The 26,303-nt window shown below is 36.6% G+C and overlaps 1 protein-coding gene and 1 pseudogene across 4 annotated transcripts in view; one reads left to right on the top strand and one right to left on the bottom strand.

The window, feature by feature from the left end:
• Positions 1-26,303, bottom strand: part of APAF1 (apoptotic peptidase activating factor 1) — an 89,121-nt gene that overhangs the window by 30,151 nt on the left and 32,667 nt on the right. For 2 of the 4 annotated variants that reach the window (XM_060656677.3, XM_060656678.3), the window contains exons 13-17: positions 24,361-24,487; positions 23,356-23,481; positions 15,352-15,483; positions 11,272-11,397; positions 4,138-4,299 (exon numbers count right to left, since the gene is read on the bottom strand). In XM_060656677.3, the coding sequence (XP_060512660.2) occupies positions 4,138-4,299; positions 11,272-11,397; positions 15,352-15,483; positions 23,356-23,481; positions 24,361-24,487 (673 nt within the window). Of the gene's footprint in view, positions 1-4,137; positions 4,300-11,271; positions 11,398-15,351; positions 15,484-23,355; positions 23,482-24,360; positions 24,488-26,303 lie in introns of those variants that run through there. The other 2 variants (XM_060656682.3, XM_060656684.3) reach the window with 2 other exon arrangements.
• LOC144616842 (small ribosomal subunit protein eS7 pseudogene) lies at positions 845-2,953 on the top strand (annotated as a pseudogene).

Genomic DNA, 26,303 nt, shown 5'->3' with positions numbered 1-26,303 from the left:
AAATAAGCTATATTCAAACTGAATATAAATTTATAAGTCCTGACAAAACACAATTACTGATAGTTAACAGTCATAAATAAGATATAAATCAATATACACATACTTTTAAAATACTGCTCATCTTGTAACATGTTTCCTATCAAGAAAAATTTATCAGGGCACCTGGGTGGCTTAGTCAGTTAAGCATCAGACTTCAGCTCAGGTCATGATCTCATGGTTCATGAGCTTGAGCCCCACATCAGGCTCTGTGCTGACAGAAGCCTGGAGCGTGCTTCGGATTCTGTCTCTCTCTCCCTCTGCCCCTCCCCACTCGCTCAAGTTCTCTCTCTCTCTCTCAAAAATAAACATTAAAAAAATTAAAAAATTAAAAATAAACATTAAAAAAGAAAAATTTATCATGGATGATGTCTCAAGCTGACCTAGGGAGAAATAAAACCTTTGTGAATAAATGAATGGACTAGCCAAATTAACATACAGAGAAGTTCTCCTGAATGCTTATTTATTCAAAAGAGGAAAATGGATACTCATAAATGAAGATGATCAAAATAATATAGAGCAGAGGCTTGCTAAAATTAAATTAGTTCAACCATTTCTATTTCTCTTCAGTGCTATCAAATTATTCCATTTTGATCATTTTCCCATTTTTGAATTAAAAAAAGCTATTTTTGTGTAATACAAGCTTCATTTCAACTTTTGAAAAATTTTTAAATGTTGAATATGCTCTTCTGAAGTTTTTGCTAAACGATAAAAACATTCATAGCAATATATAGTATTGTGATTTAAGACCAAGGTATAGTCTTTAGGAGGGAAAAAAAAAAAAAAGCTTCCAGCGGGAGCCATAAATATGCACACAGCCCTGCAAGTATGCACAGATAGTAAGCAGCACAGCATCGGGGGCCAACAACAAAAGATAGTAAACCATATTTAAAATATAGTTTTCCAGGATAGATTGTTCTTAAAAATTAATGGTGGAGGGTGACAGAGGAAACTGAGCATGTATGAAATAGGCATCTGTCCTATTACCACCAATTACTAAGTGGTAAAAAGGTAAAGCCCTAACAATTGGAATAGGCCAACAAAAGAGTTTGAAAGAAACCAGAAGAAGGAGAATGGAGAAACCAGAGAGTAAGAAATAGGGATCTACATGTAATTAAGGGTAATTTTAGGGTACTTTTATTTTAGCAGGTAAAATAAAAACCTCGTCTAGATTTTTAAAACAAAAACATATTTCATGCAATATAAAGTTGTTTTCTTCTATCACTGGAACAGATCTTTTAAAATGTTCAAATTCTGCTTAACACCATTAGTCATTAAGGAAATGTAAGTCAAACAACCATTAGATACCACCACTTCATACCTAATAGGATGGTTATAATTTTTTAAAAAATGGCAAATAACAAGGTTTGGCAAGAAAAAAGTGGAACCCCTGTAACACTACTAGCAGGAATACAAAATGGTGCAGATAGTTTGGTGGTTCTTCAAAAAAGCTAATTTAGAATTACCCAGTAATTCTATGCCTAGGTGTGTACACAAAAGATTTGAAAGTGGAGGCTCAAACAGATACTTGTACACCATGATCACTGTATCATTATTCACAACAGCCAAAAGGTGAAAACACCCAAGTGTCCATCAACAAATGAATGCATAAACAAAACGTGGTATATCCATATGATGGAATATTATTTGACAATAAAAAGGAATGAAGTTTATATATGCTACAACATGGATGAACCTTGAAAATATTACGCTAAATGAAATGAGCCAGATACAGAAGGACCAATATTATATGATTCCACTTATATGAAATATCCAGAACAGGCAAATTCATAGATTAAAGGTTACCAGGGGTTGGGGGCAGAGAGGAATGGGCAGTTACTAGTTTCTGGTTACAGAATTTGTTTGGGGGTGAAGAAAAAGTTTTGCAAACAGTGCTGAGTTACACAACACTGTGAATGTAATTAATATTACTGAATTATACATTTAAAAATGGGCTAAAGTAGCAGATTTTACATAGATATATTTTACAACAAAAAATTTTTTAATCTTCAAATCTTATAAATGCAATGGTTCCTTTTCTGTTCCTACAAATTTTAACAAACTTTAAAAAGTTTGCTATTTTTTTCTTCAATTGCATGCTAAAGGAGTATAAACCGACATGCAACAAAGATCGAAGGGTCACAGATCAATGACTAGATCAAAAACAATATAAATGGGCCCTCAGTCAGTTTTTATGTAAATATACAGTATATTTCAGTTATATTCTTTAAAATTGTACTATCTCAGGGGATTTGAGGAGCTCTCAAGAGACTTAAAGGCCTCTTCCTAAGCTAGCACTCTCACCAAGAAGAGTGCAAGTTCAAGAAGAAGAAGAGTGCAAGAGTGTTCAGTTCAAGTGCAAAAATCATGAAGCCCAATGGCGAGAAGCTGGACAAGTTCAAGTGCGACATCTCCCAGGCTCTCCTTGAGCTGGAGATGGACTCAAACCTCCAAGCCCAGCTAAGGTAGCTGAATATAACAGCAGCCAAGGAAATTGAAGTTAGTAGTTGTCAGAAAGCTATCATCATCTTTGTTCCTGTTCCTCAAATGAAATCTTTCCAGAAAAATCTAAGTCTAGCTAGTCTGTGAATTGGAGAAAAAGTTCAGTGAAAGCACACTGTCTTTATTGCTGAGAGAATTCTACCTACGTCAACTCGAAAAAACCATATTAAAAATAAGGAAAAGTGACCCAGCAGCCACACTTTGACAGCCATGCATGACACGATCCTGGAGGACTTGATTTTCTCAAGCAAAATTGTGAGCAAGAGAACCATGTGAAATTGGATGACTCATAAAGGTTCATTTGGATAAAGCACAGCAGAACAATGTGGAACACAAGATTGAAACTTTCTCTGGTGTCTATAAGAAGCTCACACGCAAGGATGTTAATTTAGAATTCCCAGAGTTTCGGTTGTAAACAAAAATGATTAAATAAAACATTCACATAAATAAATAGATAGATAGATAAATAAATGATTAAATTGCACTATCTTGGGTGTGGCGAATAGGAAGAGGTTGGTAAAAGGATATGAACTTTCCGTTCAAGATAAATGTGATCTGAGAATCTAATGTATAAGACGGTAACTACAGTTGATAACACTGTATGGTATAACTGAAATTTGCTAAGAGTAGAAATTAAATGTTCTCTCACACACACACACACAGAAGGTAAATACGTGAAGTGATAGATATGTTATTTAACTCCTTGTGGGGAGAATCCTTTTACAATGCATACACATATTAATTCACACATGTATACCTTAAATATCTTACAATTTCGTCAACTGTACCTCAATAAAGCTGAAAATAGAACTGTAGTATCTCTTATCAAGTCTTTTAAAATTACTATTAGAATGAAATGTCCCTGAGCCATAAATCAGAATATCTATCTTTCCAAATCCATGGTATAACTTGGGACAAATTATTTGGCTGCTCTGAACCTCAGCTGCCTCATTATTAGCATAGGTATATTGTAATCTGCTGCATCTCTTGGACATTTATATCAAGAGAAACATGTGAGAGCACCCTGAATACTACAAATATAAGCTATTACTACATTTCCTTGTCATTCACTATTTTAACATATTGTCCTCATTTACATCATAGAAATCTCACAATATTCTTCAGTTGTTGATAAGTTTTTCTATCACAGTCACCAAATCATAAATTTGAGGAGTAAGGAAGCACTTTGAAAATCACCTAAATCAATGTATTCAAAATTGTAACCAAAAAAAAAAAAGTGATACAGAAAGTATTCCATATTTTAAATCTATTTGAGAAACACTGGACTAACCAACATAAATTATTTTTGTATTATAGGACTTATGGAGGCCTTAGGTATGTTAGTATACACTGACTCTAATAAGGAAAGGAACACACATTTCTCAAACCTGTGTGACCATGGAAACCTTTCCACACAAAGCCAATCAACATCCCCTAGAACACAATTCTGAGAACTAAGAAGTTAGGGAGCCTACCCAAAATCATATAGCTATACTTTATTATTTATATCAATAAACAGTATAAAATGCAAAAATCAATAGATGTTTTCATTTTCTTTAAATCAGGCTAATTTTGGCTTGTTAAAATATGGATACTTACAAAGATCTTATTTTTTGCTGCCACCATTATCCTAGCACCATCAGCAGACCATGAACAACATTTCACTATCACTTCCATATCCTCTTGAGGCTCCTCTGAATTTAGGAAGAATTGCTTCACATTAATGCTTTCCCTCTCGTTTGCTGATTTCACATCCCAAAGCTTCAGATTGTAAAAATTAAAAAAAAAAAAAAAAGTTTAAGTTTGTTTTAATCTCAAATCACACATCTAGAATTCTACCGGGATTAAATGTCATACAAATTATTCACTTTTTCTAATGAACTGTTTTCACTTATGTGTGACTTTTTATAAAGCTTTCAAATTAAGTACTCCAGTTTCATTCAGCACCTTCCTAAAAAGAAAAAAAAAAAAACTAGAAGCACTGCCTGAAATGCAAAATGCAGAATGTAAAACTAAATGCTAAAAAACCCTTGCATGGTGTGGAGGAAGCTAAAGATTAGGTGGTGACAATAAGAATGAGAACAGGAAGAAAGGTGAGACTCACGATTTGCCACTGCTGCCCTCTGCTGTGCCAGGCATGAAGTTTGCTTCCCATCTATCTACTGCATGCACAACCTGGACACCACACAAGGCCCAGTCTAAGCTAAGTTATAAACGTAGCAAGAGTATCCAGGGACATAAGGAAGTCCCTGAAAATAAAAACAAAGAATATGCTAAAAGGAAGCAAGGCACCTTATGTGTTTGTGGGACCATACACTTAAGCGGCACAAAAGACAAAGGCCTTCAAGAAGACCCATCTCCACTCCCCTTGGCCTTAAACAGCAACCGAGCTTCACAGAGTGATAATGACTACCATGCCCAGACCAAGGGTTGGTCAAGGACGACCAAAAAAAAAATTTTGTTTAATTAAAAATTAAAACAAAAAAACAAAAAACCTGCTTCTTAGGCTTTAACTCAGCTTCCAAAGAACACCTCCAAAGTAAAACCAGGTTTGTTTGACCAAGCACATTTTTAAAGCTCAAGTTTAGAGGGGCACCTAGTCAGTTAAGCGTCTGACTTCAACTCAGGTCATGATCTCACGGTTTGTTGAGTTCGAGCCCCATGTCGGGCTCTGTGCTGACAGCTCAGAGCCTGGAGCCTGCTTCGGATTCTGTGTCTCATTCTCTCTCTGCTCCTACCCAACTTATGCTCTGTCTCTGTTTCTCAAAAATAAATAAATGTAAAAAAAAAAATTTAAATCTCAAGTTTAGAGGCACATTATATACACTAAGGAATATAACCAATACCAAAACCTTTACCCTTGCAACAAATGTGGATAAAGTGGATGAAGTAAAAGACATCAGATAATAAAATAGCCTTCCTTGGTACTTAAAGAGGAAAAAAAAAAAAAAAGCCTATACATAAATGCCAGAAGTTTCAGTCACATCAACTACATATATGAGAAATCACATTGCTTCCCAAGCCACCACTGCCGGGATTTAAAAAAGAAAGAAAGGGGGCACCTGGGTGGCTCAGTCGGTTGAGCGACCGACTTCAGCTCAGATCATTATCTCACAGTTTGTGAGTTCGAGCCCCTCGTCGGGCTCTGTGCTGACAGCTTAGAGCCTGGAGCCTGCTTCTGATTCTGTGTCTCTCTCTCTGCCCCCTCCCCCACTCATGCTCTGTCTCTGTCTCAGAAATAAACATAAAAAAAAAAAAAAGAAAAAAGAAAGAAAGTAAGAAAGAACGAACCTAACAAAACCCAATTTCATTAAACCTGTCTAAACTACATTCTGCATCTGGACCTGACTTCAGCTCCTATCCAATGAATGATGAAATTCCACACATCGAGGGACCAAGTAAATACAAGCATTTGATTTTAAGCAAGTCACTATACTGTATCAAGGGCCCATGTGCACCCTGGGCTTTGTGTGGTTTACATGGCAATTTTAAATAAAAGTCACATTTTGAAACAGTTTATCAACAGGGCCTGAAAAACACATGCTTATCAACATGATACCCTGCAAAATGCTTAAAAGATTACAGAGCCATTTGGGGCAGGAAATAATTTTACAGTTCTTCATCCTCTCAGAAGGCAACAGCTTTGCGAAGACTTTGACCTTGAGATGCTGTTATCCAACATCATTTTACAGGACCTCTGCTTACTACACGTCACTGTATCAGCACGAACTAGCTAACGATACTGCCTTAATAGCACTGTGGGAAAGCTGCCACAAACACGGCAGTTCTCACCAAGAGTGCAATAATGTCTCTCCCCTGCTGCTACTGCTCTATGCTCTACAATCACATTTTGATACTCACACATGATATCAAAATCCTGTCCCTGAAGACTTTTAACACTTTTTTCTTTCGAGTTTGGAGAAGTCTTACTTTGATTTGAAGGGACACAAAAAAGGTTTATCATTGTGAACACATTAACCACTATGCTCATCATTTGGAAGATTACATAAATAAATCAGGTATAGATACCTCTCTCTCAAGGAGTTTACAGGCCATTAAAGGAGGTAAGACAAGCCCATAAGTGACTCTAAGACAAAGTACATCGGATGTGTCATTTGAGAGGAAAAGATAAAGCACAGTGGAAATGCTAGACCCAAGCTGTGGGCTTGAGGGAACAGTTTTTGCAGAGGTGGACATCTCAGTCTCCTCCCTGAAGATTAGCCTACAACTTAGGATGGAGAGATTTTCAACACTAAAAAGACAAAAGGAACACTCTATGGCCTAGACTCTAGGCTAAAGGGTCAGCATAAGCTAAAGTGACACATAAAATGGGATAACAAAGATCATGAAAAAGGAGAAAAGGTTACAGTTTGGGTGCAGCACCAGGTGCCTGAACACATCTGGACACAACCCTCATCTGTTCTCAGAGCACCTTTGCCATTTCCACAGCTTGTCTATTCCCTTACCACTTTCTCCAACTGGAATTTGAACAACTTCAGGCCAGGAAATATTTCATGTTTTGTTTGTTTTTTTCTTTTTAGTATTTAAAACCCAAATGCCTCGTGCAGTGTCTGACACATATTAAGTATTCACTAAATAATCAAAAAATGCATTTTAAGTGAAAAGACAGATTCTTCTCATGTTTCAAGCATAGGTGAGTAGAAACAATAGTGTTACTGAAGGAAATAGGATTCAGATTAAAGATGTAGATAGAATACAAACATTCATCTTCATACCCTCCCAAAACCACATAAAAGAACAGTAAAGAGAACTTTTCTCCATAGGCATAGTTCACAAGGCAAAGGAGAAAGGAGAAAGAGATAATAGCAACAAAACTATAAAGGGTAAAAAGCAAAAAGGCAAGCAATAAGGAGACTCCTAAATACTGAGTCCTGAGCCCACCACAGGGAAAGCCAAGAAGCAGCCCAATTCATACCACAGAACTCCTAAAAGGCGAAGGAAGTGTTGCACTGGGTACCTTCTAAGGGTAGAGCTAAATCAAGAGAAATCACTACAAATCCCTTGAAACCCCCTCCCAAACTATGCAATCCAGGTTGCTGTGTCCCTACTTTGGCTGAAGAGTAGAGGGTTTTTCTAGACCCATCACAGTTGAGAGCAAAGTCATCATTCTGAAAATTGGGAAATTAAAAGAAAGTCTATATTCCAAATTTTGAGATCTCTACCTCAACATCGTCTCAGAACTTGCCAACCAGACTTATACCCTAGAGGTAGGAGACTAAAGATTTTTCTCTGAATATCCAACGAGATCAAGAGGAAAGATCTAAAAAGTCTGACATTAGAAGTTTCCCAGACAACCCTTCAGGGAAACTCATAATAAGCAAGGTTACAATTCCCTATCAGCTTTTTGGTGCTACACTCCTAAATAGGAGCAGGATTTATATATCTAATACATATACAGATCTTCCTCAACTTAACCATGGGGTTACATCCCAATAAACCCATCATAACTTGAAAATATCATAATTTGAAAATGCATTTAATATGCCTAACCTACTGAACACCATAGCTTAGCCTGGCCTACCTTAAATGTGCTCAGAACACTTACGTTAGCCAAAAGCTGGCAAAGATCATCTAACAAAACCTATTTTATAATAAAATGTTGAATATCTCCTGTAATTTATTAAATACTGTAGAGAAAGCAAAAAAGAGAATGGCGATACAGATATAGAAAGGCTGTAAGTGTATCACCCTTGTTCACCCTTGTGATCTCATGGCTGACTGGGTGCTGCGGCTCCCTGTCACTGCCCAACATCACCAGTATCAGACTGCATATCGTTATCCAAGGGAAAGATTAAAATTCAAAATTCGAGGTACAGTTTCTACTGAAGGTATATCACTTTTACACCATCATAAAGTTGAAAAATCCTAAGTCAACCATCGTAAGTCAGAAAACATCTGTAGCTATACCCAAGGATCAGATAGCAGACGTATACCTCTAAAATACAGACAGAAACTGAAACCAACAAAGAAAACAGCAACTATACAGGAATATGAAATTTAAAAAAATACTATTCACAAGGGCACCTGGGTGGCTCAGTTGGTTAACATCCAACTCTTGATTTCGGCTCAGGTCATGATCTCATGATTCCTGAGATTGAGCCCCACATTGGGCACTGTGCTAACAGTGCAGGGCCTGCTTGGGATTCTCTCTCTCTCCCTCTCTCTCTGTCCCTCCACCACTTGTGTACATGCTCTCTCTCTCTCTCAAAATAAACAAACTTAAAAAAAAAGATGCAGCTCTTAAAATATATATTTACAAAATAAAAAATAAAAAACTGTTAACACCACAAAAAGATTAAAGAAACTCCATCTATGACAAATATAGTATAAAATCAAAAAGGAAACTGATCATAAGAATGAGTACTTTAAGATACGACAAGAGAAATTAAAAATCCAATAGAAGGATTAGAAAATAAAGCTAGAAAATAAAGCTAAAGAAATCTTCCAGAAAGGAGGGCAAATAGACAAAGAGAAGGACAGAAAAATAAGAAAACAACCAAAAAAACAGACAGCCATTCTAAGAAGAAAAAGCAGAGAAAAATTACATCAAATAATTAAGGGAAGACTACAGAACTGAAGTATATGAATTTCCAAATTGAAAGAAGCCACCAAGTGCCAAGCACAATAAATGAAGACAAACCCACACCAACGCAGCACGTTATCATGAAATTTTTAAAAAGAAAAAATACGGGGCATAAAGAGAAGATCTTAAAAGAATCTCTCAGAAAAGGGTTGTCTTAACCCATCCAAATGTGTTCTGAAAAACCTCCTCTGATATGGATTGTCCTAAAGAAAGAGACAGTATTTAATATTTGTAGATAACATGTCATAGAGGTCAAAATCTATTTACTTGAATATTCTACCTAAGAATGCTCCCAACATCTACTAATAGCTAGAAAATTCTTTAAAGTAGAATTCTAACCAGAAAGCGTTCCTAGATGCCCTGAAGTAATTTCTACAAAACAAGTTATCTTCAGCCAACAAAGATAAATCAAAGATTCAACCAGAGAATCAGCATCAAGAGATTTCTGTAACTTTCTGTAACTTAGGAGTTACCTATCAGCATTAACGAATCTTCTCTAGTGATTCTAACAAACAAAATAGTGCCCAGGAGGGTTCAAGCATTTCTCTGGAAAAAAATATGTCAAGAAAATTTACTGAGTGTGTGTTTTGAGTACAATTCTGTACTATGAACTGCAGAGAGTACAAGATGCAAGGTCTCTGCAGATCATAAATCTATATGCAATCTTATCAAAGACATATGAAAATGATTGAACTGAACTGCACAACATATTTACAAGTGGAAATGAGAAGATCAACTGAACAGTTCCTATCAATATACATAAATATAGATAGAAGGATGGGTGGTGCACTCAGAACCAGAAACATGGATGCTATAAGAGAACACTTTCTGAAGAAGTGGGTTTTTAAATTTTTAAAAAATATTTATTTATTTTTGAAAGAAAGAGACAGCGTGAGCAAGGGAGAGAGGGCCAAGAGAGGAAGACACAGAATCTGAAGCAGGCTCCAGGCTCCGAGCTGTCAGCACAGAGCCCAACACAGGGCTCGAACTCCAAACCATGAGATCATGACCTGAACTGAAGTCGGACACTTAACCGACTGAGCCACCCAGGCATCCCTGAAGAAGGTTTTGCATAAAGGTTTAAGGGTCATTAAAAAATATGGTTAGGGGCACCTGGGTGGCTCAGCAGGTTAAGCATCTTTCTCTCTCAAAAATAAATAAACATGTAAAAAAAGGTTTTTTTAAATATGGTTAAATGAATTGGAGGCCAAAATTCTGCCGAAAAACTACTGAAATATATATATGGAAACAGTACCAGACATAAGCCCCCAAATTATCTTGCCCAAAACAATTAGTGTTAAGTGTGTTAGAAGAAACAAACTGAACAGGTACAGAGGTGGCAGAATGATGATAGGTAAAGAGACTCAGAGGTGCACCTGATAAGCCTGGTTTATCACAATTTATAATGTGGGACTTTTGTGTTCCAGCTTAAAGTGGCAAGATGAAAACAGAGGTAAAGTTATTCTAGCAGTTCTGTACCAGAATTAGGAGGGATGGAGAATACATCTTAGAAAGCTGCTATCAGACATAAGGAGATGACAGCATGAACCAGAGCAAACACTATAGAATGGGAGGGGGAAAAGTAGACAAAAAGATGAGGAGGTCAAAGATAGATTGGACTTAAGACCAAAGGAAAAAAGGAGAATCAATAAAGAGGAGGCTAGAATGATGGTGGAGACAGGAGTAATAAAGAAAGTAGGATTTGGATCTTATTTGAGAAGGTAAAAATGTAAAGAATTTAGTTTTTTTTAGGACTATAGATTTCAGGAGATTGAATAAACTTTTTTTCCTAGCTCTCAAAAACAGGAGAATATAAAATAAAAGGGAGAATAAAGAATAAATAAAGCAGGGCCTTTACAAATTCGACCCCACAGGTCTCAATTTTATGAAGTCTTAAATAGAATATATGCTTAAAAAATTAAGATTTCAAATTATATGAACTTTAAACCATAAGGCAGTAAACCATTCATAAACAATCATTATGACAAGCAATTACAGTTATATTAAATATGCTCCTGGAAATTAAAGAAGCTCTTCCTGTAGAAATGTGAAAAACAGAAACCTATCTCTATAACCAAATCATAAAACTACAAAATTACAACCAATTTTAATGATAAACAAAAGCATACCTTTAATGTTCCATCAGCTGAACAACTAGCCAAAAGTTTATCATCTGGTGAAAATCTGCAGTGATTGACTGAATTTGTGTGGCCAAACATGGTATTTCGACACTCTTTTTGGGTCAAATCCCACAGCTATTTGAGAAAGATAAAAAGATAACTACAAAACTAGTACTGAACAAGGAAGTTAGAAACCACATAACATTTTTTCTTCCCTCCCATTTAAGTTTTTTCAATTACAGAAAAATGTTCATAGTAACACAAAGGTATCAAATACAAAGGTGAATTGTGATTACCAAGTAATGGAGCCGCCCTTAGATCAGCACCTACATCTATTAAAGGACCAAAGGTTATGTAAATAACTAATCACTGCCCATTTTAACAAAGTAGTTTGGAATCATTACTATTTTTACTTAGATCTATAATAAATAATTTGTAAAATAAAATATCCCCAAACTTTTTTAGATGCTAGGTTACCCAAATGGTCATTTCTAAGATTTCCCCATGCAAACCTTGAGTATACTAGCTAGGCTAAAATCTATTAATGCTCTAAAAAATGACTAAAAAAATACAAAGATAGCAAAGATAGACATAAATACATTTGACAGGACATGTAATAGGCTTGAAGACCAAGTAAACACCTCTAGGAAGCAACCAACCAAATTCAGAATCCACAGGACAAGTGACTAAAGTTCTCATCAATGGCGTAAGAAAAGAGGAGGAGAAGGGAAACTTCTACAGATTAAAAGGGATTTAAGACATAGAACAGCTAAATGTCACCTGAAATTTATATTTTGATTCCAACAAACTCATGGTAGAAAGGTATGTTTTTAAGAATAATGGGGAAGGGGCCCCTAACTGGGTCAGTTGATCTTGGGGTTGTGAGTCCAAGCCCACATTGGGTGTTGAGATTACTAAACATAAATAAACTTAAAAAAAGAAAAAGAATAATGGGGAGAAATAAGCACAAACCAGGTATATTACAAAACCATTGTTAATGTTAGGGGTAATAATGCCATGGTATGTATGTTTAAGACCTCAGATACGCATGCTGAAGGATTTTGGGTGAAATGACATAATACCTGGGATTTGTTGCAACATGCCCCAGCCACCACCCCCCCCCCCACAAAATGGGGATGGGGGACCGGGGAGGACAATAAAATAAAATTAGCAAAATACTGATAATAGTACAGTTAGAGCTAAACAATGGATACCACAAGGGTTCATTATTGTACTCTTTCCTTTTGGATATGTTTGAAAAGTATATAAAATGTAAATTAAAAAGGGGCTCCTGGGTGGCTCAGTCGGTTGAGTGTCCGACTTCGGTTCAGGTCATGATCTTGCAGTTTGTGAGTTCGAGCCCCATGTCGGGCTCTGTGCTGACAGCTCAGGGCCTGGAGCCTCCTTCGGATTCTGTGTCTCCCTCTCTCTCTGCCCCTTCCCCGCTCATGCTCTGTCTCTCAAAAATGAATAAACATTAAAGAAAAAATGTTTCTTTTTAAATGTAAATAAGGACTAGTCATCTCTGGTGATTTATGCTAACTATATTAAACACAGAAGAAGAACTCATTCATCCCCATGATTAACCTTGGTAAAAATCCTTTGCAAATGACCAGTGAGATACGTCCTATTCTTCATGTCCATCTCCATCCTAGACTCCTTTTTATCCCAGTCCTAGGTAAATCCAATTTTTCAGATAAGGCAAGTTACATGGGGGCAGCTTCAATTTTACATATATTTTTTTAAAGATTTCATTTTTGGGGCGCCTGGGTGGCTCAGTCGGTTAAGTAGCCGACTTCGGCTCAGGTCATGATCTCGCGGTCTGTGAGTTCGAGCCCCGCGTCGGGCTCTGTGCTGACAGCTCAGAGCCTGGAGCCTGTTTCAGATTCTGTGTCTCCCTCTCTCTGACCCTCCCCTGTTCATGCTCTGTCTCTCCCTGTCTCAAAAATAAATAAATGTTAAAAAAAAAAAAATTAAAAAAAAAAAAAAAAGATTTCATTTTTAAATATTCTCTACACCCAACATGGGGCTCAAACCCATAACCCTGAGATCAAGAGTTGCAAGCTCCACCAACTGAGCCAGCCAGGCACCCCCAGATTTACATATTTTCATTGGCTTCTCTCAGTTCAAGAGACACAAGAAGTGAGTTCTAATTGTCTACATGGTAATACAGGTGTGGTATGGCAGATCTTAAAGCATAACTTGTCCTTAATTAAAACTGTTGACTAACCAATAGACCCCATAGATCTCTCTTTGTTCTCACATCCTAGAGGTTTTTGTCTGTAATTAAAATGAGGAAATATTAACTTCTTCACCCTCTAAAATATTAAAAAGAAACATCAAAAATTAGTCATAACAAAAGGTCTTAGGTTTTTAGAGCTGGGATTGTTCAAATAGAGCAAAGCTTTTCTTAAATAGTACAATAGTCTTATTTTTTAGAGGTGGGTTTATTCAGTAGGGTAAAGCATATCTGAGTAAAAATGAGCTAAGACTGTAAGACTATGTTAGTTTGTTATTTTAACCCAATCCAGTGTTTCAAACTGAGCTGTGCAGGGCCCTGGGGATTCCAGAAACGTGTCTGAAAGGAACTACTGGGGGAAATAACCTGTGGGTATAGGGGGGAAAACTTTCAATATTTTCTAAAGTTGTTCAAATACCTTAAACGTCAAACAGAATGTATGAGGTTTTCCAAACTGAAATGTTTTGCTGAACCTTCCCAAAAATATAATGTCCCATTACAAAGATAGTGTGACATTAAAAAAGAAAGGGCACAGGGCACCTAGGAGGTTCAGTCAGTTAAGCGTCCAACACTTGGTTTCGGCCCAGGTCATGATCTCATGGTTCATGAGTTCAAGCCCCATGTCAAGCTCTGTGCTGACAACATGGAGTCTGCTTAGGATTCTCTCTCCCTGTCTTGCTGCCCTCTCCCCGCTCTCCCAAGCTTGTGTACTTGCTCTTTCTCACTCTCTCAAAAATAAACATCAAAAAAAAAAAAAAAAAAAAAAAAAAAAAAAAAAAGGAGGAGGAGGATGAAGGGCAGAAATCAATCCAAAAAAGACTCTAAAAGAAGTTAGTGAATCTTTCTGGGACCCCAGAAAATTCAATCTAGCTATCTTTAATATGGCACTTAACAGGGGAAAAAAGAGCCTGCCTGGAATTCGCTCTCTCTCCTTTTTCTGCCCCTCCCTGCTTGCTCGTGCATACATGCTCTCTCTCTCTCAAAATAAACTCCAAAAAAAAGATAAAATCTTTTATAATTTATAATTATAAAGCATTACCAAACATACATGAAATGAATATGTTTTTGGTTTTAGCTTTTTTTTCCTGTCAGCATCTCTTTTTCTTCCTCCTAATAACAGAACCTCTCTTTTGAATCAAGCCCCTCTTATATAATTCAGTGGAGCTGACCTCACCTCACTTGTCCCATTTCTACATGGCTACACTTGTGATCCTTGGCCAATCCACGGATTCCATCCTACAGGCCACTAGGATTATTTAACAATGAGCATATAAGCCAAACAAAGTCAAATAGTCTTCTTTAAAATGAAATCTATGGGATCTGGGAAACAGTAGATCCTATATGTATGTATGTATGTATGTATGTGTGTTGTATATATATAATACGTATATGTGTATTACATATATCATGTATATAATATATATGTATACACACACACATATATATATATATATATATATATACATACACACACACATATATAACATGACTTCCTCTGTGACTATAAACTATAAGACCCATGTAAGCCTGGAGGTGAGAACAGCCATATTTCCTGCCACACTGAAAGAACAACGCCTAAACCAAACAAAGAGGGAAACAAAGTCTAGAGATAAGAGGTAGAGTCTAAGAACATAATTTAAACATATGGAATCAGCTATGCTTGAAGCCATGCTCCCTCTATACTCTTCACTTACATAAACCAATAATATCTTTTTTTTTTTGCTTAATCTAATATGGAAGTTTCTATCACTGCAACCAGAAGAACCCTGATTAATACATGAGAAAATCAAAAGAAATGTTCTAATGCATCTATCAAATTTGTCTATGTAATTCTCATTATCCACACTTACTTTGAGGAAACAGTCACTTGACGCAGTGGCTAAGAGAAGGTGATGACTGTTGTTGGTAAAGTGGCAGCAATTGACTTGCTCTGAGTGCTCATCATAGGTATGTACTAGTTCCCCAGTCATAGAATTCCAAATCTAAAAAGAATAGAGAAAATAAAACTTACAACTACCCCTTATTTTCAAAGGGAGAACAGAGGAGCAAACAAGCATCACCTGTTTTGTGGCAGATTTTCCCAGACATGAGGCTAATGAACACCTCTGCCTTCTCTAAAATATGTATTTTTCCAGGTTTAAAAAAAAAGTTACTTGCAAGTGTATACATGTGACCTTTCTATAGCATAATTAGAATCTCATGAAAACATTACATTCTTCAAGGGCAAGATTGCACATGTTCATATGAATGACAGCAGGCAGAGATGTAACTGCTATAAAAACTATGGAAGGCGCACGTGGGTAGCTCAGTCATTTGAGAGTCCTACACTTGATTTCAGCTCAGATCATGATCTGATAGGTTCAGAAGATCAAGACCCAAGTTGGGCTCTGCGCTGACAGCAAAGAGCCTGCTTGGGATTCCCTCCCTCCCTCCCTCTCTCTCTCTCAAAATAAACAAACTTTAAATAAATAAGAAGTATAGAATAATGGACTTTAGATCAGAAGGATTAAGTCCAAGACCTGGCTCTACCATTTATTATTTGTGTGTCCTTAAGTCCTTAATTTATCTGCATCACAGTTCAATCTTCTATAAAATGAGGATACTTATACCTGTCCTACACAATTCAAGGTATCAAATGAGATAAAGGATGGGGAAAACTGAGAGCTTTCCCCTTAAGGTCAGGAACAAGACGAGGATGTCCACTCTCTCCATTGTTATTCAACATCGTTTTGGAAGTCTTAGCCTCAGCAATCAGACAACACAAAGAAACAAAAGGCATCCAAATAGGCCAGGAGGAGGTCAAACTTCCACTCTTTGGGGATCACATGATACTTTATATGAAAAACCCAAAAGATTCCACCAAAAGACTGCTAGAACTGATCCGTAAATTCATCAAAGTTGCAGGATATAAAATCAATGCACAGAAATCGGTTGCATTCCTATACACCAACAATGAAGCAAAAGAAGGAGAATTCAAGGAATTGATCCCATTTACAACTGCACCAAAAACCATAAAATACCTAGGAATAAATCTAACCAAAGAGGTGAAAAATCTATACACTGAAAACTATAGAAAGTTTATGAAAGAAATTGAAGAAGACACAAGGAATAGAAAAAGATTCCATGCTCCTGGATAGGAAGAACAAATAGTGTTAAAATGTCAACACTACCCAAAGCTATCTACATATTCAATGCAATACCTATCAAAATAACACCAGCATTCTTCACAGAGCTAGAACAAACAATCCTAAAATATGTATAGAACCGGAAAAGACCCTGGATAGCCAAAGCAATCTTGAAAAAGAAAACCAAAGCAGGAGGCATCATAATCCTGGACTTCAAGCTATACTACAAAGCTGTAATCATCAAGATAGTATGGTACTGGTACAGAAAGAGACACTCAGATCAATGGAACAAAATAGAAAACCCAAAAATGGATCCACAAACGTATGGCCAACTAATCTTTGACAAAGCAGGGAAGAATATCCAATGGAATAAAAACAGTCTCTTCAGCAAATGGTGCTGGGAAAACCGGACAGCGACATGCAGAAAAATGAACCTGGACCACTTTCTTATACCATACACAAAAATAAACTCAAAATGGATGAAACACCTAAATGTAAGACAGGAAGCCATCAAAATCCTCAAGGAGAAAGCAGGCAAAAAACCTCTCTGACCTTGGCCACAGTAACTCCTTACTCAGCACGTCTCCAGTGGCAAGGGAAACAAAAGCAAAAATGAACTATTGGGACCTCATCAAAGGACCTCATCCTTTGCACAGCAAAGGAAACAATCAGCAAAACTAAAAGGCAACAGACGGAATGGGAGAAGATTATTTGCAAATGACATATCAGATAAAGGGTTGGTATCCAAAATCTGTAAAGAACTTATCAAACTCAACACCCAAAAAACAAATAATCCAGTGAAGAAATGGGCAAAACGCATGAATAGACACTTCTCCAAAGAAGACATCCAGATGGCCAACTGACACATGAAAAAAATGCTCAACATCACTCATCATCAGGGAAATTCAAATCAAAACCACAATGAGATACCACCTCACACCTGTCAGAATGGCTAACGTTAACAACACAGGCAACAACAGATGTTGGCGAGGATGTGGAAAAAGAGGATCTCTTTTGCATTGTTGGTGGGAACGCAAGCTGATGCAGCAACTCTGGAAAACAGTATGGAGGTTCCTCAAAAATTTAAAAATAGAACTAGCCTACAACCCAGCAATTGCATTACTAGGTATTTATCTAAGGGATACAGGTATGCTGTTTCAAATGGGCACATGCACCCTAATGTTTTTTTTTAATATGAAATTTATTGTCAAATTGGTTTCCAAACAACACCCAATGCTCATCCCAAAAGGTGCCCTCCTCAATGCCAATCACCCACTTCCCCCTCCCTCCCACCCCCCATCAACCCTCAGTTTATTCTCCGTTTTTAAGAGTCTCTTATGGTTTGGCTCTCTCCCTCTCTAACCTTTTTTTTTTTTCTTCCCCTCCTCCATGGACTTCTGTTAAGTTTCTCAGGATCCACATGAGAGTGAAAACATATGGTTATCTGTCTTTCTCTGTATGACTTATTTCACTTAGCATAACACTCTCCAGTTCCATCCACGTTGTTACAAAAGGCCTTATTTCATTCTTTCTCATTGCCACATAGTATTCCACTGTGTATATAAACCACAATTTCTTTATCCATTTGTCAGTTGATGGACATTTAGGCTCTTTCCATATTTGGCTATTGTTGAAAGCACTGCTATAAACATTGGGGTACAAGTACCCCTATACATCAGCACTCCTGTATCCCTTGGGTAAATTCCTAGCAGTGCTATTGCTGGGTCATAGGGTAGATCTATTTTTAATTTTTTTAGGAACCTCCACTCTTTTCCAGAGCAGCTGTACCAGTTTGCATTCCCAACAGTGCAAGGGGGTTCCCATTTCTCCACATCCTCTCCAGCATCTATAGTCTCCTGATTTGTTCATTTTAGCCACTCTGACTGGCATGAGGTGATATCTCAGTGTGGTTTTGATTTGTATTTCCCTGATGAGGAGCGACGTTGAGCATCTTTTCATGTGCCTGTTGGCCATCTGGACGTCTTCTTTAGAGAAGTGTCTATTCATGTTTTCTGCTCATTTCTTCACTGGGTTATTTGTTTTTCGGGTGTGGAGTTTGGTGAGCTCTTTATAGATTTTGGATATTAGCTCTTTGTCCAATATGTCATTTGCAAATATCTTTTCCCATTCTGTTGGTTGCCTTTTAGTTTTGTTGATTGTTTCCTTTGCTATGCAGAAGCTTTTTATCTTCACAAGGTCCCAATAGTTCATTTTTGCTTTTAATTCCCTTGCCTTTGGGGATGTGTCAAGTAAATTGCTACGGCTGAGGTCAGAGAGGTTTTTTCCTGCTTTCTCCTCTAGGGTTTTGATGGTTTCCTGTCTCACATTCAGGTCCTTATTCCATTTTGAGTTTATTTTTGTGAATGGTGTAAGAAACTGGTCTAGTTTCATCCTTCTGCATGTTGCTGTCCAGTTCTCCCAGCACCATTTGTTAAAGGGACTGTCTTTTTTCCATTGGATATTCTTTCCTGCTTTGTCAAAGATTAGTTGGCCATACTTTTGTGGGTCTAGTTCTGGGGTTTCTATTCTATTCCGTTGGTCTATGTGTCTGTTTTTGTGCCAATACCATGCTGTCTTGATGATTACAGCTTTGTAGTAGAGGCTAAAGTCTGGGATTGTGATGCCTCCTGCTTTGGTCTTCTGCTTCAAAATTACTTTGGCTATTCGGGGCCTTTTGTGGTTCCATACAAATTTTAGGATTGCTTGTTCTTGCTTCGAGAAGAATGCTGGTGCAATTTTGATTGGGATTGCATTGAATGTGTAGATAGCTTTGGGTAGTATTGACATTTTAATAATATTTATTCTTCCAATCCATGAGCACGGAATATTTTTCCATTTCTTTATATTTCTTCAGTTTCCTTCATAAACTTTCTATAGTTTTCACCATACAGATCTTTCACATCTTTGGTTAGGTTTATTCCTAGGTATTTTATGGTTCTTGGTGCAATTGCGAATGGGATCAGTTTATTTGTCTTTCTGTTGCTTCATTATCAGTGTATAAGAATGCAACTGATTTCTGTACTTTGATTTTGTAGCCTGCGACTTTGCCGAATTCATGTATCAGTTCTAGCAGACTTTTGGTGTAGTCTGTCGGGTTTTCCATGTATAATATCATGTCATCTGCAAAAAGTGAAAGCTTAACTTCATCTTTGCCAATTTTCATGCCTTTGATTTCCTTTTGTTGTCTGATTGCTGATGCTAGAACTCCCAACATTATGTTAAACAACCCACACACTTCTAAAACTCAAACGGGAAGAAATAGAAAGCTTGAACACACCCATAACCAGCGCAGAAATTGAATCAGTTGTCAAAAATCTCCCAACAAATAAGAGTCCAGGACCAGATGGCTTCCCAGGGGAATTCTACCAGACATTTAAAGCAGAGATAATACCTACCCTTCTCAAGCTATTCCAAAAAATAGAAAGGGAAGGAAAACTTCCAGACTCATTCTATGAAGTCAGCATTACTTTAATTCCTAAACCAGACCTAGTAAAAAAAGAGAACTACAGGCCAATATCCCTGATGAATATGGATGCAAAAATTCTCAATAAGATACTAACAAATCGAATTCAACAGCATATAAAAAGAATTATTCGCCGTGATCAAGTGGGATTCATTCCTGGGCTGCAGGGCTGGTTCAACATTCGCAAATCAATCAATGTGATACATCACATTAATAAAAAAGATAAGAACCATATAATCCTGTCAATCGATGCAGAAAAAGCATTTGACAAAATTCAGCATCCTTTCTTAATAAAAACCCTCGAAAAAGTCAGGATAGAAGGAACATACTTAAACATTATAAAAGCCATTTATGAAAAGCCCACAGCTAATATCATCCTCAATAGGGAAAAACTGACAGCTTTCTCCCTGAGATCAGGAACACAACAGGGATGTCCACTCACCACTGTTGTTTAACATGCACCCTAATGTTTATAGCAGCACTATCAACAACAGCCAAAGTATGGAAAGAGCCCAAATGCCCATCGATGGATGAATGGATAAAGAAGATGTGGTATATACATACAACAGAGAATTACTCAGCAATCAAAAAGAATGAAATCTTGCCATTTGCAACTATGTGGATGGAACTAGAGAGTATTATGCTAAGTGAAATTCGAGAAAGACAAATCTCATATGACTTCACTCATATGAGGACTTTAAGACACAGAACAGATGAACACAAGGGAAGGGAAGCAAAAATAATATAAAAACAGGGAGGGAGACAAAACATAAGAAACTCTTAAATATGGAGAACAAGCAGAGGGTTGGTTACTGGAGGGGTTATGGGAGAGGGGATGGGCTAAATGGGTAAGGGGCATTAAGGAATCTACTCCTGAAATCATTGTTGCACTATATGCTAACTAACTTGGATGTAAATTTAAAAAAATAAAAAGTTTTTTTTTAATGAGATAAAGGACATGCTAAGATTTCTGACTTCAACTTATAAATAAATAAGTAAAGACAAATAGCTCAGTGAAAAAAATAAAGGCTTCTGATTCTGAGGGAAACCTAAGCTTTCAACCCTGGCTCCATTACTTATCAGTTGATGTGAGCCTGGACAAATGACTTCATCTCTGAACTTGTTGCCTCATCTGTTAAATACTTACTTTACAAGTTGTAGTGAGAAAATGATAATGTAATACAACAAAGTGTTCAGTATAAAGCTTCACAAGGTGTTAAATTCCCAAGTAAAAGAATAATCATTTTAGTTACTATGTAAGACAACTAAGCAGTGTGTTCTATCTAACAACAAATGAAAGAAATAAATTATCTAATCTCACTGGGCTCTGGACTTTTCAGAGGTACTAATTTGCCTCTTATAGCATTTTGTTTTTAATTTTTAAGTAAGCTCCATACCCAAATAGGGCTCAAACTTACAACCCCGAGATGAAGAATCATGTGCTCTACTGATTGAGTCAGCCAGTCACCCCACATTTTATCTTGTCAAAGCACTCCCCAGAGGCCCAAAAAGTTTATTTTTATTTAATACACATTTCTGCCTCTTGTTTTGTTTTTGAGTACTTAGAAAGCAGAAACACAGTGTTATTTCCTTTTACTCCATTTGGCTCTGACTGTGGAACTACAGGAATGGCCAACTCCAAGTCTGACTCAGAGTAGAAGCTATGGAGTAAATTAACGAGTTGGTTGTAAAGCCACTTGGAGTCCATTCTATCAAGAAGTAGATTTTTCCAAGGCCTGAATTTAGTCTGAAAACTCCAAAGTCTTCTTCAAGTGGATCCAGACCCTAGGAAAACTTCCAAGCCAATTTTCTTGCTCCCAGGTCCACTAAGACCCAGTTACACACCTAACCAGTTACGACATTCTTTAAAAAAAAAAAAAAAGAAAAAGAAAAAGAAAAGAGAAAAAGAAAAAAACAAAAAGGCTGGGGCTTCTGGGTGGCTCAGTCAGTTAAATGTCCAACTTTGGCTCAGGTCATGACCTCACAGTTCGTGTGTTCTATGCAGACAGCTCAGAGCCTAGAGCCTGCTTCAGATTCTGTGTCTCCTTCTCTCTCTGCCCTACCTCACTCATGCTCTTTCTCTCTCTCTCAAAAATAAACATAAAAAAAATAAAATTTAATTTAAAAAAAAATTTTTTTAAAGCCTGAAGTGAGGATCCCCCTCCACTTATCAGAAAAAAACATTCCCCTGGACTTCGGTCTCTCCTAAATTCCACATAAATGCTCTGGCAGAAAGCCAAATTTAGGAACGAGACAAGAAAGAATTAAAAAAAAAAAAGAAAAAAAGGAAAAAAAATAACAAAGATAAAAATTAACCTGTGTTTACTTTTTTTTCTCTATTTACTTTGTAGACTAGTAACTGAATTGCTAGTTTGTTCATGCATCTAGATTTGCAGTGAATGTAGTTCATAAAGGTTAAAAAAAATTTTTTTTAAAAACCTGGGGGGCGCCTGGGGTGCTCAGTTCGTTAGGCAACTGACTTTGGCTCAGGTCATGATCTCATAGTTTGTGAGTTCGAGCCCCACATCGGGCTCTGTGCTGACAGCTCAGAGCCTGAAGCCTACTTCAGATTCTGTGTCTCCCCTCTTTCTATCCCTCCCCTGTTCATGCTCTGTGTCTGTCTCTCAATAATAAATAAACGTTAAAAAAAAATTTTTTTTTTAATTAAAAAAAAAAAAACCTGGGTTGCCCTTCACAGACTAAGCATTTTACAACAGGAATCCAATCTCAGACAATAATTTTGTGCAGCAATACTTCCAATCACAATGCATTCAAAGATTCCAATTGGTATGTATCTCATAGACTGATCAATAAATGGCAGACATATTCATTAATTTGTAATTGTTTCTCTTAGCTGCCTGGTAAATATCTCAGGCTGAGAAACCTAGGCATTTTGCTGGTGCTTAAAAATAAGGACTATTAGGGGCACCTGTTACGCATCTGACTTCGACTCAGTTCATGATCTCAAGATTCATGGGCTCAAGCCCCGCATCAGGCTCTGTGCCAACAGCTCAGAGCCTGCAGCCTGCTTCATATTCTGTGTCTCCTTCTCTCTGCCCCTCCCTTGCTCACGCTCTCTCAAAAATAAACAAACATTTAAAAAAAAAGATTTTTTAGACAGTGTTAATTTACAGTTGAAACTGGTTTGCCTCAAGTTAGTAATCAATAGGCAAGTCTTTTATCCCTACTTACCCTAGTCCCTCTAGTATGGAAAAAGAAAATGAATTCTGTGGTAATTACAACTCTAGAGAAAAATACTTCCCTACCTTCACTTTTTTATCCACTGAGCAGGTTGCTATGAATCTGTCATCTGCAGAGAATGCACAACAAAGCACTTCATCCTCATGAGCCTTGATTTCCAGAAGTTTCTCTCCTGTTTCAGCTTTGAACACCTGCACAAGCAAAAATAAAATCTTTTTACCATAAACCACTGGCTACCATTCAATAAAAATCTTTCTTTTAAAGATCTTATTCAGTATTATTTTGCAATAGGAATGAACGTTGGCAAAAACAGTCCAAACAGCAGAAATATCCGTCAGAATTTATATGCCTGAACATAGAGAACTATCCCTTGTTAAATGTTTTTAATATCAATAAAAAGAGCTAGCAGAGTATAGCTTCAGTTCTTGAGATTAGTTTGGCAAATTCTTTTTTTTTTAAATAATGAAGTACACATATAAAAATAAGGTTTCCAGTCATAATCTTATAAAGACTAAACCTAGTCTGAAAATCAAAGTTTTAACTAATTTGATCCTGTTTCCTTCCAAACCAAAAGGTACAGTACAGATTTAAAGAAAAGCATTCATTCATATATTCTGAAAAGAAATGAGAACTTAAGAAATTCCTTCAAGCACCTTAGAAATAATCTAGTCCAATTCCTATTTACAGTCAGAAATCTATGCTTGAGCCTGTACTAAAATAAGTATTTTATTAAATAACTTTTTAAATCAAAGCCCAGTTCACTATGCTAGGGAGTCCTTATGTCTTTTAACAATTTTCATTTCCTCATTACCCCTAGCTGGTACACAGATGACAGAAACTTATTGCTAGGGTAAAAGGTACTTTCATGCCACTTGGCAAATTTAAAATAATGAAAATGCACAACCCTATCTCTTAAATCTCCAGAGAAAGTTTTCATAAAATATTCCAGAGAGTTAGATTTCTCTATTTCTAATGTACAATTTTCTTCAATTTTAGTATTTAAATATGTTCTAATATGCACAGTATCAGGTACATGCCTCTTCCAATTTTTCTCAAGAGATTTGTTTTACCTGTAAGGTTTTATCAACTCCACAAGAAGCTATTCTTTGACCATCCTCAGAAAAGCAAGCATGGTAAACAGCATCTGTATGGGGGCGGACAACTAAGCGGGAAAGATTCTTGTTGTTTTTTTTGTTTCTACATACAAGGAGAAAATGAACAGAAACCCAATAAGTAAAAGTAATTTCTTTCAATAATGAAGTAAACTGTCGTTTAACGTTGTATTGCCAAAAATACAAAATTCTTAAAATTAAGTTACCAACTTGTAAATGACAGCATAGATCTCCTGAAGGAAAAAAAAGCATAACAAAAGTGGCTTTTTAAGAGAAATTCTACCCTCTATCAAGCAACCTGTCATATGTTGCAAATGACAGAGTTGGGAGAAATCTAATCAAATACATGTTGCTTTCTATTTCCCTTGATACATTAATGATAACATGTGTAGAGAAAACATTATATAAGAATACTCTCAAAAAAATCTCCATTTTTAAAAGGAAAGAAGCCATACTAAAGTACGACACTACACCCACTGTTAGGATGATGTACTTTAAAACTGTTCTTCTCTAACCACAATTAGGTATAGAGAAAAAAAGATCAAGCAATGTCCTTTTATTTATATTTTAGTCTGCTGAATACTATTCCACTAGTATAGGTAATATGTTATTTCTCATGGGCTAAAGGGGTAAAAGAACAGTGCCAGAATTTCATATACATATGCCCCAGTCACCTTGAATACAATTAAATATGTTAAATGGCATCACGCTTATTTTAATAGTCAGATAAACCTAATGAATAACCCTACTTCTACTACTTCTTAAGTGTGTAAACTTAAGCAAATGACCTAATACATTTCCATTTTCTCATATGTACAATGGGAGTAAGGGTACCTGCTCTAAACAGTTTCTGACACATAAGGATGCCATTGTTATTATTCTTTAAAAAAAATTAATCACACACAAGTTAGGCCAAATGAAATAAGGGAACACAAAAGGTAAATCAGATTTAGACCTTACTTAGAAAGTATTATAATTCAGGAGGTGCCTGGGTGGCTCAGTTGATTGAGCGTCTGACTACTGCTCAGGTCATGATCTCATGGTTCGTGGGTTCAAGCCCCACATTGGGCTCGCTGCAGTCAGCACCCAGCCCATTTCGGATCCTCTGTCCTTCCCTCTTTCTACCCCCTTCTACTCACACTCCCTCTATCAAAAATAAACATTTGAAAAAAAAGTATTATAATTTACTAGAAACAACAAAACAAGTAACTGTAATATAATAAGAAGAACTAGAGTAATGAGAACCTGGAAGAAAACCAGGTAAGTTACTAGCAAAGTTTATAGGATTAGATTAAAAATACTCTTCTCTCTCCCCTTGATCTAACTACTCAATTCCCCAAAAAAGGGTCAGAAAGTGACCTGTCCCAGTGATGGGCATACAGTGGATGGCCAAAAAAGTATTAAAGAAATAACAAATGAATGCATGAACAAATGATTTCTCTGAAAGCTAAAATTAAATTAAATTTAAGCTGCTATCCACCTAAACCGTTCTATAGAAAAAGAAATTTTCTAGTACAGGAATAAGGCATTCTTTAACTATGATCTGGTCAAACCCACTTAAAAAATTTAGCTATGAATGACTAACGATTCTGTGAGAGAACACCATGGGTTGAAACACAGTTGACAGAATGGGGAAAAAACCAACAAAAATAAAACAGCAAGAAACATTAAAAAAAACAAACTCAACAACGCAAGAGAACAAGAACTAAACCTATGCCCATTTGACATCAGACCTTGTATTAAAATTCTATTTCAACCACTCACCAAAACACCAATGCCGTCAATCCTCCACAAATTTCTAGTGCGTACCAACTATATGGGCCAGGCAAAATGCTAAATGCTATTCTTAGTAATTAACTATTAGATATTAAACACTTTCTATGAATGAGGTACTGCTCTAA

This window comes from Panthera onca, chromosome B4 (assembly GCF_046562875.1).
Source record: "Panthera onca isolate mPanOnc1 chromosome B4, mPanOnc1 haplotype 2, whole genome shotgun sequence".
NCBI classification, from domain to species: domain Eukaryota; kingdom Metazoa; phylum Chordata; class Mammalia; order Carnivora; family Felidae; genus Panthera; species Panthera onca.
This window is presented reverse-complemented; position numbering and strand designations above follow the sequence as displayed.